The sequence below is a fragment of the Liolophura sinensis genome, chromosome 1 (assembly GCF_032854445.1).
Source record: "Liolophura sinensis isolate JHLJ2023 chromosome 1, CUHK_Ljap_v2, whole genome shotgun sequence".
Lineage (NCBI taxonomy): Eukaryota > Metazoa > Mollusca > Polyplacophora > Chitonida > Chitonidae > Liolophura > Liolophura sinensis.
This window is the reverse complement of record NC_088295.1, coordinates 23,924,122-23,938,426: the sequence shown is the minus strand read 5'-3', so window position 1 is coordinate 23,938,426 and position 14,305 is coordinate 23,924,122. Positions and strand designations below refer to the sequence as shown.

Here is a 14,305-nt window from a genome sequence, read left to right as displayed (position 1 = left end):
GCAATACATTTCCATTACTGATGGAAACGGACAAGGGATGGTAACCCTGAGGCAGGTTAGGAAACGGGTGGGATCAGTTTGGGAAACAGGGTGGGGTCAGTTTGGGAAATTCCACACTTTAGTACCAAGTATGTTCGTCATTTGCCGGCTGCACTGCTACACATTATCAATATATAACCTGATGGGATAGTCAGTTGTGACTTACGGAATGTTTTCCTACTCTGTATGAGGGCCAAGTGCAACTCTGTGATGTTACCCAGAACTGGAAGTCGCCGATGAACATGCCGGTTGAGGTCATCCCAGAGGTGTTCAATCGGGGATACAGTGGCCAGTCGAGCACTTCAATGTTTTCAGCCTGTAGAAATGCTCTGCAAACAGCAGCAAAATGTGAACTTTTGTCATGCTGAAATGTTACCCTATGGCGCCAGACAAATGGGACAACTATTGAGCGCAGGATTTCATCGTGGTATCTTACCACATTTAAGTTACTGTCCATAAAATGAAGTTGAGTGCAATGGCCATGACTTATCCCTGCTGACATAAGTACTTGTATTGCACCCTGTGCACAGTGGTGGCATCCGACTCACTCCCAAACCCACAGCCTCCCATCGGCTCCATGGAGCTGAAGACAGGATTCAGCTCATAACATTACAAGCCGTCATTATGCCAAAGACCAACGAACATAAATGTTAACGCAGTCGTGTCGACCTGGCGTCATGCAGGGGTAAGGTCTATACCCTGGAATGGTCTACTGACTCGCAAATTCGATTCTCTGAGGTGTTTCTAAACTGTTTTATTATTAGCGTTATTTCATTATTATGAAGCCCGACTGTTTCATTAGGTGTGGCAGTGGCTTGTCTGAAACAGGAGGTGGAGTTGGAGGAGGCAAATATGGCGGTCTTGGTTGGGGTCAGTGGGTATGCTGGAGATTAACTGTCATGCAGAACTCTTCAGGATGTCTTATGAGATGACGAATCGTTAACACATTATTAACGTCAAGGGCTCTGGCAACAGCTTTAAGGGTCATGCCAGTGTTGAGCATGCCAATGGCGGTGGCGTCGGCTTTATGGCGTCATGCCGTTTGACAGAACTTGTACTGTACAGGTGGCGTTTTGTTCACCTGAGGGTAAGGAGTGCCAGGGAAGAACTTACAGATCACTGAATACTACAGATAGGGGCACACCTGTCCGACGGGTCAGAATGGTGAATAGGCTTGAAATCGACAACACATTGGTTTTGGAGACTGGAATGTACACCGGTGTAGGGTTTTGCTCTTGGCCATCACTCGGGACTGTATTGACAAAAATCACAAATATTGCAAAAACAAAAGTGTTGCATTTATATTTTTGTTCAGTATATATCAGTCCATTGTTAATTGATATCACTGTGAATATCCTTTATCTCAGTATGCATATCATTGAGTTACCTTAATGTATTCATCATAAACCATGTGATGCATGTATATAACATTTATCTTCTTGTGCTTTTATGAGATATGATAAGTAGAGTTTACATTTTATATAAACTGGTTGTTAAAATTTCAAAACATCTACAGTATAAAGCCATCTACATGTGTGTTTGCTTATTAGTCTCATACTTGCTGGAAACCATTAGAGGACATTGCTGTTGTACTATTCCCAGAATTCTTGTTGCACATGGTAATAACCGTTTTCTTAAAGGATGTCACACTTCAAATCCTTTAACACAAAATATTCTTGAATTGTTCATAAGTGAATATGTGTACACCCAAAAATAAACCATGTTACTACATCATTTATTCAGAAATAAATTTAGGTATATATGTTTTCCATTTCCACATACTGTTTGTGCCATTGTACATTTTTCTACCACAGTCTCAACAGAATGAAGGAAGCTGGATGTATGGGTCCGTGTTGAAGACCACAGCCAATCCCATGGACTACGAGACAGAGACAGAGTACATACTGATCATCAGAGCAGGGGATGGCAAGGTTCCAGAGAGGTCTGCTTATGCTGTGGTATGTGAAAGCCATCCTGATCTCCAATAGAACTTTCGTGACAATGGCTAAACTTTCACTATTGCAGTCTTTTAGAATCCTAATGCTACATGTAAGTTATGTCAACATCTCTCTTAAAACTTGTTAAAAAATATTTATGTGAATGTGGAAATGACTGTGCTGGATTGACCTGTAAACAGACTTACTGGTAGCATTAAAATCTTCCTCAGGTGAAAGTCTCAGTAGAGGATGTAAATGATAACAGCCCTGTGTGCCCCAGCCAGCCTCTGAGCTTCTCTGTGGCCGAGAACGAGTCTGACCAGCTGGATATCGGTCAGGTTGTGGCAAGTGACCAGGACTCTGGTGACAATGGATTGCTGATGTACACCTTAGTTGACAATACCATAGGTATACACCTCTGCCTTGTCTTCTTCAAACCACTGCCCTTGTCATCTGCACTGTGCATATTTCAAACTAATCAAGCTTAACTTAAAATAAACTTTTATTATTACACTCAGCGCATTTTTAAAAAAATTTTTTTGTGAAAAAAATAGTTTTCAAAATGAGCACTGTTTTCCCATTGTACCCCTCCTACATGCACAGTTCCATTCATCGTCACAGTTACAATAAATTCATTGTAACATAAACAATCATTTGAATTTCTGACAGTTCTTAACCACAATTAATCTTGTGAACATTGACCATTAATGCAAATCTAACAGTCAGTATTTTTGAGTCGTTGTTTATTTCTCATGACACAAACAGTGTGTAATGTGCCTTGTTCTGATATTGTTGATATTTCTATTTTCATTTTGTGTGCAGAATGTTTTTATTTCACCGATATGGACAAACATGTGTACCCTAATTCTTCTAAAATTTGAGACAAATATTAGTAGTGTTGAAAGTAGAATATTAGATTTCTTTACCAACCCTGTGGAAAAGCAAGGATATGAGTATATTGTTCATTAGATGGTCTAACTGCTAGAATTACATATATATTGGCTAAAATAATCAGACCAGGTGTCCCAAATTTTAGAAGAAATAGGGTATATGTGTATATTAATTCGTAACTTTTATATCCTTTAACAGCCGAGTTTGAGATTGACCCAAGGTCTGGGTCCCTGTTAGCTGTCATGCCACTGGACCGTGAACTGGAATCAGAGTATTCTCTAACAATTCTGGTAAGTATCAGCTACATGTAGGACATGGTATCCCAGCTGTCCAAAATATCATCTTTGAGGATTGGTTAACATTGGGTATGAACAGAAAAAATAGGGTCCCAAAATCGTGAAACTGTCTATCAAATAATTTAAGCATAGCCGTAAATTGAAGCATTATTCTTGTAGTTATATTTGAATGTTAATTTTAATTTTTGTCATGAAGGTCTAAGACAGCTCTTTGTATTAAGATGAAAATCCTTAAGGTGAATCACAATTTTATCGAAATATACTGTTTTGAAGTTAAGACTAAGTCTAATTAGCTTCGTTATCCTGGGGCATTCTGCACTGTATACTCTTCGGCTTCCACCACAATACATCATAAACCTGACTACAGTCATAAACACCAATTCAGTACCGGTATATCAAATAATCATTCTTTGTGTGACAGGATGATATATAAACACTGTCTACCTCCAGGCTGGAGGGAATTTCCCTTTAGTCTAGTGGTAGAAGCATGGACTTGTAACCCAGAGATGGCTGGTTCAAATCCCCAGCTGGTAGCCCCGTCACACGTGTGCAAAGGTCTAACAAAATCCCTGAAACCTTGTTTCTGTTAAGAAATTAAAAATGTAGTTTCTGTTTGTTTAATAGTAACAAATCATTGTTGATTGGCTGGCCTTGGAGATATGATTTCTGGAGGTTAAATCCAACTACCTTTCATTACTTGTACAGTACTGGAACTTCAAATTCAGCATATAAACCTACAAGACATTATAGCCTTGTTGTCTCTCAAGACAGCCATTCTAAATAGTTTCTGTTTGTTTAATATTAATGACCTAAAAGGATACAGAATCCATGTTGCTTGGTGGACAGTAAACATTTCGTTTCCTGGGTTAAAGCCTACAGCTTTTTATTAATGTACAGCACTTACAATACTTAAAATCATAGCCTCATTATTGCTCACACCAGCCTATCAGTGACAATTCTGTTTCCATAAAGAACAATAACAACACTGAAATCTGAGAATCATCATGTTAGACTTCCAGATTTCTCAAACTAAATATTTTTTAATTAAATTTATTTGTTTCCAGGTACAAGATAATGGGACATCCCCCAGGAATTGTTCTGTGGCAGTGTCAGTGACTGTGAATGATGTAAATGACAATTCTCCTGTGTTCTACAGTCCTGGGAAGGGAAATGACACAGACGTGTACGAAGCTTCAGTGCTTGAAAATGCCATTCCTGGAACGCTGGTAAGATGAACATGGAAGGAAGGCTGTACAACAGCGTACCTGTAAAGTTGGACTTAAAGGACTAGTGTCAAGATTTAACTACTGGTTGTAATTAGACGGATTATAACCCAGTTAAGGAGTATATGACCGGTAGGGCTTCTGGGAAATCCAATAATGACCAGTAAAACCAGCTTCATTATTTAGTGATTTTAATGCCATGTTACTCAAAGAAATGTAACATTTCTAAGTATTTTTGTTAATCTCAAAATAACAATGCACAAGGGGGTATCTAATTATGAATAAATATTAAATTTGGACTTCAATTCTTTAAATTTAAAATAAAAAGATTAAATTCAGAAGTTTATATCAGTCCTGTTGATGTGAAAATAGCCTGAAAAAAGTTTATTTTAGGCCACAATGTAGTGAATCAGAAGTTCTCAAAATTTTATGTCATTAATTCACATTGCTTACATCAGGAATAACATTAAAAACTCTGTACTGTACATAACTTTAAAAAATAGGTGGTTTCTCAAGTGTAGTGCATGTAAATGTACCTTCTAAATTCAGCTTGTTTATTCCCTTTTTCGCAGGTTTTTCAGATGTACGCAAATGATACAGATGCTGGGTTAAATGGCACTGTGTTTTATTCCCTGAATTCAACTTCAGTTAACAACTTCTTCATCCATCCTAATGGTAAGCTAATATGCGATCTCTCAGAAATAAGCTAGGGATTAAATATCTCCAACCCGTAGGTGGGCACTGGTACGCAGTGAGTGTACAGCTAATCATACCTCTCAGTTCATGCAGGTTACATACTCATGCAGGTGTACATGTAATGGAGGTCATACATTTAGTAAATACCTTTATGACATGTGATTGCCCCCCATGTGTCCATTTGTCCCTCCATCTGTCCATCACACCTTACGCCTTACCTGCGATCAAGATATCTTTAGCAGTTTTCGATCAATCCAGTTCATATTTGCATGTTGGCTTGATGACAGAGTGAGCACCACTGGGATTGATTTTCATCCACATTGTTGACATATCCCACAATGATATATGACAGTGATAATATCTGCCTGCTTCAATATCAGACAAATGTAAGGAAATGCCTGAAGATTTACATCTCACACATCAGTTATACACGGTAAATACCATTTATCACTGATGCACCTTTGAACAATGTTTTTTTTTTTTATATTTCATATAGCTCCCTTCATATTAGTTTAAAAATTCAGCTTTTTTCTTATTTAACATTTTGCCACATACTGAGAATGGCAGTTTGTCTCACAACAACACGATGACAAGGGACCAGTCAACTACTGAGCTTGTTTGGTATGACACAAAAAAAAGTCAAATACATATTCCACCTCGCTGTTAGTTGCCGTCTGTGTTTCAAATATATATATTAAACAGAGGTAACCTTTCAAACAACATAGGGTGTATCATGCAGCACACCAGCCAGTACTTTTACCTCCCAGAATAATATTATTTCTTGCCATTATTGCTACAAATAAAAGAATTTGAGTTTGCTTACATGTTAATTTTACTTTTATAATTTATCTTAAGGTAAACTATCAGAATTTCCTTCAGTGATAAAAGTGTTATTTCGCAGACTTTATAGATATCGCATTTTTACATTTTTGTTATTTTACACTCAAGATAGCCTGACGGGAAAAAAGAAACAATTGTTTGATGACAATCCAATCTGATGTCATATGACGTCATAATACATGTACAGTATATTTTTTACGTCGCTCAACAATGAGACACCACCTCATGCATATGTAGCCTTGAAATATCTAGGTCAACTGCAATGGCCTAAAAGTGCATGACCTGTGCGGAGGATGTGAAGGAGAATGGCATCATGAAATATGCCAATTTTTGCTGAATTATCTTCCTTTTTTAGGGTAGAATATAAACTTTAACTCCTTCGGCTTGGTATTTGTTGTGTAACCCGATAGCTCTGACCCTTGTTTCGTACCTCGTTAAATTCCTCGAATGCTGCGCATTCTCTGAAACGAGGTTTACAAAACAAGTAAATCTAGAAAGTTCTGCCAACTATCTCCTGTACATAGGTTATTGCTGACAGAAACAAAAAAGCACTCCTACAGTTGGCGGAAAAGAATCTGTTTGGGAAAGTATATGTGTGTAGGTTAGACAGCACCTTCAGATGGCCGTGGGTTTCGTCCGGGCTCTACCCGGTTTCCTCCCACCTGCTGGCCACTGTCATACAAGTGAAATATTCCTGAGTACAGTGTAAAAACACCAATCAAGTAAATAAATAAATATGATTTTCTATTTTTTTTCATCCATTTAGCACAAATTCAAAGCGTTTTAATAACGTTTTAACATAAAATAAGTTACCACAAAATGGATTGCTACATTGCAGTGTTTATTAAAAAAGGACATAAATCATTTACTCATGACATCTGTTTCTGCTAAACAACATCAGCTGCCGGTACACGTAATTTGATAGCAGAGTGGGCAAAAATAATTCAGGAAGAGAAGGCATACTGTACCAGTGATCCTCCCATTCAACCCATACAATCATCCTATGATAGCCCACAGCAACTCTCCTCCAGTTAAAATTTTAGCAGTCATGTCGAGTCAGAAAGTCAAATCGTAACTTGTTTATCAGCAACAATAATATATCCAATGTAGTGCTCACAATGTGTCGTCTTCTTTAAACACTCCAATCTTTCCAAAAACATTTTCCAGCTTTATTCAAACAGAGAGTTATCCTCATATCTTCAGAACAACTGCCGATTAAATAAGTGGCCCCAAGCCTAAACTCTAACCCAATGTACTCTCAACTGGTGCATATCGTTAATACCATAAATGTTCTACAGCAGTCTGTTTTGCCCATAAAATTTGTAACACTGGCAAAATTAAGATTGTTTTTTATATTGAAATGTGGAAGAAATGCTGGGGACAAATAAAAATGATTGTCACAGTGTTCATGTTATCATGTTTATTTGAAGTATGTAACTAACTATTTTCACTTCAGGGTATAAATGTCGCCTGCTGAGAGGTTGTGAGATAATAAATGTGTCATTAAGCTGGTGGATCAAGGTGTACCAGACTTAGCAAAGACATAGAATGTCATACATCCTGATTAAAATCTTAATAACTATTGATGATCATTACCATAGACAATATCTAAACCTTTGTGTCTTTAAAACATGATGAAATTGTAAAGATTGAGATAGTTTGAATTCCATTCATAAATTGTTAAGAGCAAAAGGTTTTATTATTTGTTTTCTTTTCTTTTAAATTGCTTTTGTGTTATCATATTTTGCAGATGGGAAGCTGTTTACCTTGGGTAATTTGGATTTTGAGACCGTGTCATCATTCAACCTGACGGTGCTAGCGTATGATGTTGGTATCCCACAACAAAGTAGTGAGGCTATGGTGCTGATAACAGTGCTAGATGTGGAGGACACCACAGTGATACAGCCACTGTACGAGTTCTACATCAGTGGCATCACCCAACTTCATTCTGTCATTGGTATCATCAAGAGCACAGAAAAGCTGCACTTTAACATCACAGGTTGGTTACATGGCATAGCACAAAAATGACAGTTATGTAAATAATACAATCTGTTCTATAGTGGTGGATGGTGAGGTCATTCAGCTTACAGTAGGCTATCAATGGGAGAATGTTGCATATTTATTTTATGTGTATTTGTAGCTTGTCTGTTTTTAATATTTTGAGTACCCGTTTTTGCTTTTAGTTCTATGTGATTCATTATGGTGATAATCTGTACATTTTTGTGTCCTACATTGCAGCTGGCAATGCTGAAGATACCTTCAGTGTGGATCCTGATAATGGGGAGATAACTCTGTTAAAACCACCTGGTGTGAGATCGACACCATTTAATCTGACCATCATGGCAACCAACCACAAATCCCCACCAAAAGCTCTGTTTACCAGTGTAAGTTTCTTAACAACATTTACGTCATGTCTGTATTATAGATAGAAAGGAACAAGTTTGTATCCTTATGAGCATTTCACATCCTAACGGGTACGTAAATTTCAAGTTCAGGTGAAAATGGCACATTTTGATTCCTTATCCGTTTGATATCATTATGGTTAAATTACATGTACTTGTGCTGTTTTCACATCAAAATTTTAATGTAAACACCTAAACACCCGATGAAAGCTGTACATTTCTCCATTTACTAATTGTCTGTCCAAAACAAAAACACAAACTGTATGGAATAAATTATAGTCATCTTGTGCTTAAGTGACAATCTCGCCAGGTGTAGCTTCTTTAATACAGGTTCAGCACATTGTTTGTATATCTACATTATCCTCTGTCGTCTGCTTTGTTTGATTGTCACCATGATAATGTGCAGAAATTGCTTGAAATATGCTAACAGGGGATTGCTGTATATATATATATATATATATATATATATATATATATATATATATATATATATATATGCACAAAGCTTCATCAGTTCTATCTGAAGGACTGCTGAATGTAATCCTTACTTCACACCCATGCACAGTGCTGCATCAGTTCTATCTGAAGGACATGCACAAAGCTTCATCAGTTCTATCTGAAGGACTGCTGAATGTAATCCTTACTTCACACCCATGCACAGTGCTGCATCAGTTCTATCTGAAGGACTGCTGAATGTAATCCTTACTTCACACTCGTGCACAATGCTGCATCAGTTCTGTCTGAAGGACTGCTGAATGTGATCCTTACTTCACACCCATGCACAGTGCTGCATCAGTTCTATCTGAAGGACTGCTGAATGTAATCCTTACTTCACACCCATGCACAAAGCTGCATCAGTTCTATCTGAAGGACTGCTGAATGTAATCCTTACTTCACACCCATGCACAAAGCTGCATCAGTTCTATCTGAAGGACTGCTGAATGTGATCCTTACTTCACACCCATGCACAGTGCTGCATCAGTTCTATCTGAAGGACTGCTGAATGTAATCCTTACTTCACACCCATGCACAAAGCTGCATCAGTTCTATCTGAAGGACTGCTGAATGTAATCCTTACTTCACACCCATGCACAAAGCTTCATCAGTTCTATCTGAAGGACTGCTGAATGTTGTCCTTACTTCACACCCATGCACAAAGCTTCACCAGTTCTATCTGAAGGACTGCTGAATGTAATCCCTACTTCACACCCATGCAAAAAGCTGCATCAGTTCTATCTGAAGGACTGCTGAATGTAATCCTTACTTCACACTCGTGCACAATGCTGCATCAGTTCTGTCTGAAGTACTGCTGAATGTAATCCTTACTTCACACCCATGCACAGTGCTGCATCAGTTCTATCGAAGGACTGCTGAATGTAATCCTTACTTCACACCCATGCACAATGCTGCATCAGTTCTATCGAAGGACTGCTGAATGTAATCCTTACTTCACACCCATGCACAATGCTGCATCAGTTCTGTATGAAGTACTGCTGAATGTAATCCTTACTTTACACCCATGCACAAAGCTTCACCAGTTCTATCTGAAGGACTGCTGAATGTAATCCTTACTTCACACCCATGCACAGAGCTTTATCAGTTCTATCTGAAGGACTGCTGAATGTAATCCCTACTTCACACCCATGCACAAAGCTGCATCAGTTCTATCTGAAGGACTGCTGAATGTAATCCTTACTTCACACCCATGCACAGTGCTGCATCAGTTCTATCTGAAGGACTGCTGAATGTAATCCCTACTTCACACCCATGCACAAAGCTTCATCAGTTCTATCTGAAGGACTGCTGAATGTAATCCCTACTTCACACCCATGCACAAAGCTTCATCAGTTCTATCTGAAGGACTGCTGAATGTAATCCTTACTTCACACTCATGCACAGAGCTGCATCAGTTCTATCTGAAGGACTGCTGAATGTAATCCTTACTTCACACCCATGCACAGTGCTGCATCAGTTCTATCTGAAGGACTGCTGAATGTAATCCTTACTTCACACCCGTGCACAAAGCTGCATCAGTTCTATCTGAAGGAGTGCTGAATGTAATCCTTACTTCACACCCATGCACAATGCTGCATCAGTTCTATATGAAGTACTGCTGAATGTAATCCTTACTTCACACCCATGCACAATGCTGCATCAGTTCTGTATGAAGTACTGCTGAATGTAGTCCTTACTTCACACCCATGCACAAAGCTTCACCAGTTCTATCTGAAGGACTGCTGAATGTAATCCCTACTTCACACCCATGCACAAAGCTGCATCAGTTCTATCTGAAGGACTGCTGAATGTAATCCTTACTTCACACCCATGCACAATGCTGCATCAGTTCTGTATGAAGTACTGCTGAATGTAGTCCTTACTTCACACCCATGCACAAAGCTTCACCAGTTCTATCTGAAGGACTGCTGAATGTAATCCCTACTTCACACCCATGCACAAAGCTGCATCAGTTCTATCTGAAGGACTGCTGAATGTAATCCTTACTTCACACTCGTGCACAATGCTGCATCAGTTCTATCTGAAGGACTGCTGAATGTAATCCTTACTTCACACTCATGCACAAAGCTGCATCAGTTCTATCTGAAGGACTGCTGAATGTAATCCTTACTTCACACCCATGCACAGTGCTGCATCAGTTCTATCTGAAGGACTGCTGAATGTAATCCTTACTTCACACCCGTGCACAAAGCTGCATCAGTTCTATCTGAAGGAGTGCTGAATGTAATCCTTACTTCACACCCATGCACAATGCTGCATCAGTTCTGTATGAAGTACTGCTGAATGTAATCCGTACTTCACACCCATGCACAAAGCTTCACCAGTTCTATCTGAAGGACTGCTGAATGTAATCCTTACTTCACACCCATGCACAGTGCTGCGTCAGTTCTATCTGAAGGACTGCTAAATAAAACTTCACGTCCTTACTTCACACCCATGCACAGAGCTGCATCAGTTCTATCTGAAGGACTGCTGAATGTAGTCCTTACTTTACATCCATGCACAAAGCTTCATCAGTTCTATCTGAAGGACTGCTGAATGTAATCCTTACTTCCCATCCATGCACAAACCTTCATCAGTTCTATCTGAAGGACTGCTGAATGTGATCCTTACTTCACACCCATGCCCAGAGCTTCATCAGTTCTATCTGAAGGACTGCTGAATGTGATCCTTACTTCACACCCATGCACAAAGCTTCATCAGTTCTATCTGAAGGACTGCTGAATGTAATCCTTACTTCACACCCATGCACAGTGCTGCATCAGTTCTATCTGAAGGACTGCTGAATGTAATCCTTACTTCACACCCATGCACAGAGCTGCATCAGTTCTATCTGAATGACTGCTAAATAGAACTTCACGTCCTTACTTCACATCCATGCACAAAGCTTCATCAGTTCTATCTGAAGGACTGCTGAATGTAATCCTTACTTCACACCCATGCACAAAGGTTCATCAGTTCTATCTGAAGGACTGCTGAATGTAATCCTTACTTCACACCCGTGCACAGAGCTGCATCAGTTCTATCTGAAGGACTGCTGAATGTAATCCTTACTTCACACCCGTGCACAGAGCTGCATCAGTTCTATCTGAAGGAGTGCTGAATGTAATCCTTACTTCACACCCATGCACAATGCTGCATCAGTTCTGTATGAAGTACTGCTGAATGTAATCCTTACTTCACACCCATGCACAAAGCTTCATCAGTTCTATCTGAAGGACTGCTGAATGTAATCCTTACTTCACACCCATGCACAAACCTTCATCAGTTCTATCTGAAGGACTGCTGAATGTAGTCCTTATTTCACACGCATGCACAGAGCTGCATCAGTTCTATCTGAAGGACTGCTGAATGTAGTCCTTACTTCACACCCATGCACAGAGCTGCATCAGTTCTATCTGAAGGACTGCTGAATGTAATCCTTACTTTACATCCATGCACAAAGCTTCATCAGTTCTATCTGAAGGACTGCTGAATGTAATCCTTACTTCCCATCCATGCACAAACCTTCATCAGTTCTATCTGAAGGACTGCTGAATGTGATCCTTACTTCACACCCATGCCCAGAGCTTCATCAGTTCTATCTGAAGGACTGCTGAATGTGATCCTTACTTCACACCCATGCACAAAGCTTCATCAGTTCTATGTGAAGGACTTCTGAATGTAATCCTTACTTCACACCCGTGCACAGAGCTGCATCAGTTCTATCTGAAGGACTGCTGAATGTAATCCTTACTTCACACCCGTGCACAGAGCTGCATCAGTTCTATCTGAAGGACTGCTGAATGTAGTCCTTACTTCACACACATGCACAATGCTGCATCATTTCTGTCTGAAGGACTGCTGAATGTAATCCTTACTTTACACCCATGCACAGTGCTGCATCAGTTCTATCTGAAGGACTGCTGAATGTAATCCTTACTTCACACCCATGCACAGTGCTGCATCAGTTCTATCTGATGGACTGCTGAATGTAGTCCTTACTTCACACCCATGCACAAAGTTTCATCAGTTCTATCTGAAGGACTGCTGAATGTAATCCTTACTTCACACCCATGCACAGAGCTGCATCAGTTCTATCTGAAATAGTGCTGAATGTAATCCTTACTTTACACCCATGCACAAAGCTTCATCAGTTCTATCTGAAGGACTGCTGAATGTAGTTCTTACTTCACACCCATGCACAGAGCTTCATCAGTTCTATCTGAAGGACTGCTGAATGTAATCCTTACTTCACACCCATGCACAGTGCTGCATCAGTTCTATCTGAAGGACTGCTGAATGTAATCCTTACTTCACACCCATGCACAGAGCTGCATCAGTTCTATCGAAGGACTGCTGAATGTAATCCTTACTTCACACCCATGCACAGTGCTGCATCAGTTCTATCTGAAGGACTGCTGAATGTAATCCTTACTTCACATTCATGCACAAAGCTGCATTAGTTCTATCTGAAGGACTGCTGAATGTAATCCTTACTTCACACTCATGCACAAAGCTTCATCAGTTCTATCTGAAGGACTGCTGAATGTAATCCTTACTTCACACCCATGCACAGTGCTGCATCAGTTCTATCTGAAGGACTGCTGAATGTAATCCTTACTTCACACCCATGAACAAAGCTTCATCAGTTCTATCTGAAGGACTGCTGAATGTAATCCTTACTTCACACGCATGCACAGAGCTGCATCAGTTCTATCTGAAGGACTGCTGAATGTAATCCTTACTTCACACCCATGCACAGTGCTGCATCAGTTCTATCTGAAGGACTGCTGAATGTAGTCCTTACTTCACACCCATGCACAGTGCTGCATCAGTTCTATCTGAAGGACTGCTGAATGTAATCCTTACTTCACACCCATGCACAAAGCTACATCAGTTCTATCTGAAGGACTGCTGAATGTAGTCCTTACTTCACACCCATGCTCAAAGCTTCATCAGTTCTGTCTGAAGGACTGCTGACTGTAATCCTTACTTTACACCCATGCACAGTGCTGCATCAGTTCTATCTGAAGGACTGCTGAATGTAATCCTTACTTCACACCCATGCACAGTGCTGCATCAGTTCTATCTGAAGGACTGCTGAATGTAATCCTTACTTCACACCCATGCACAGTGCTGCATCAGTTCTATCTGAAGGACTGCTGAATGTAATCCTTACTTCACACCCGTGCACAGTGCTGCATCAGTTCTATCTGAAGGACTGCTGAATGTAATCCTTACTTTACATTCATGCACAAAGCTTCATCAGTTCTATCTGAAGGACTGCTGAATGTAATCCTTACTTCACATCCATGCACAGTGCTGCATCAGTTCTATCTGAAGGACTGCTGAATGTAATCCTTACTTTACACCCGTGCACAGTGCTGCATCAGTTCTATCTGAAGGACTGCTAAATGTAATCCTTACTTCACACCCATGCACAGTGCTGCATCAGTTCTATCTGAAGGACTGCTGAATGTAAT

At 39.7% G+C, this 14,305-nt stretch overlaps 1 protein-coding gene across 1 annotated transcript in view; it reads left to right on the top strand.

Moving 5' to 3' along the window:
* Nucleotides 1–14,305, top strand: part of LOC135472525 (protocadherin Fat 4-like) — a 93,484-nt gene that overhangs the window by 56,376 nt on the left and 22,803 nt on the right. Inside the window, exons 44-50 of the mRNA XM_064752107.1 lie at nt 1,854–1,997; nt 2,207–2,384; nt 3,066–3,157; nt 4,228–4,389; nt 4,959–5,061; nt 7,673–7,921; nt 8,161–8,306. Coding sequence (XP_064608177.1) covers nt 1,854–1,997; nt 2,207–2,384; nt 3,066–3,157; nt 4,228–4,389; nt 4,959–5,061; nt 7,673–7,921; nt 8,161–8,306 — 1,074 coding nt within the window. The remainder of the gene's footprint in view (nt 1–1,853; nt 1,998–2,206; nt 2,385–3,065; nt 3,158–4,227; nt 4,390–4,958; nt 5,062–7,672; nt 7,922–8,160; nt 8,307–14,305) is intronic.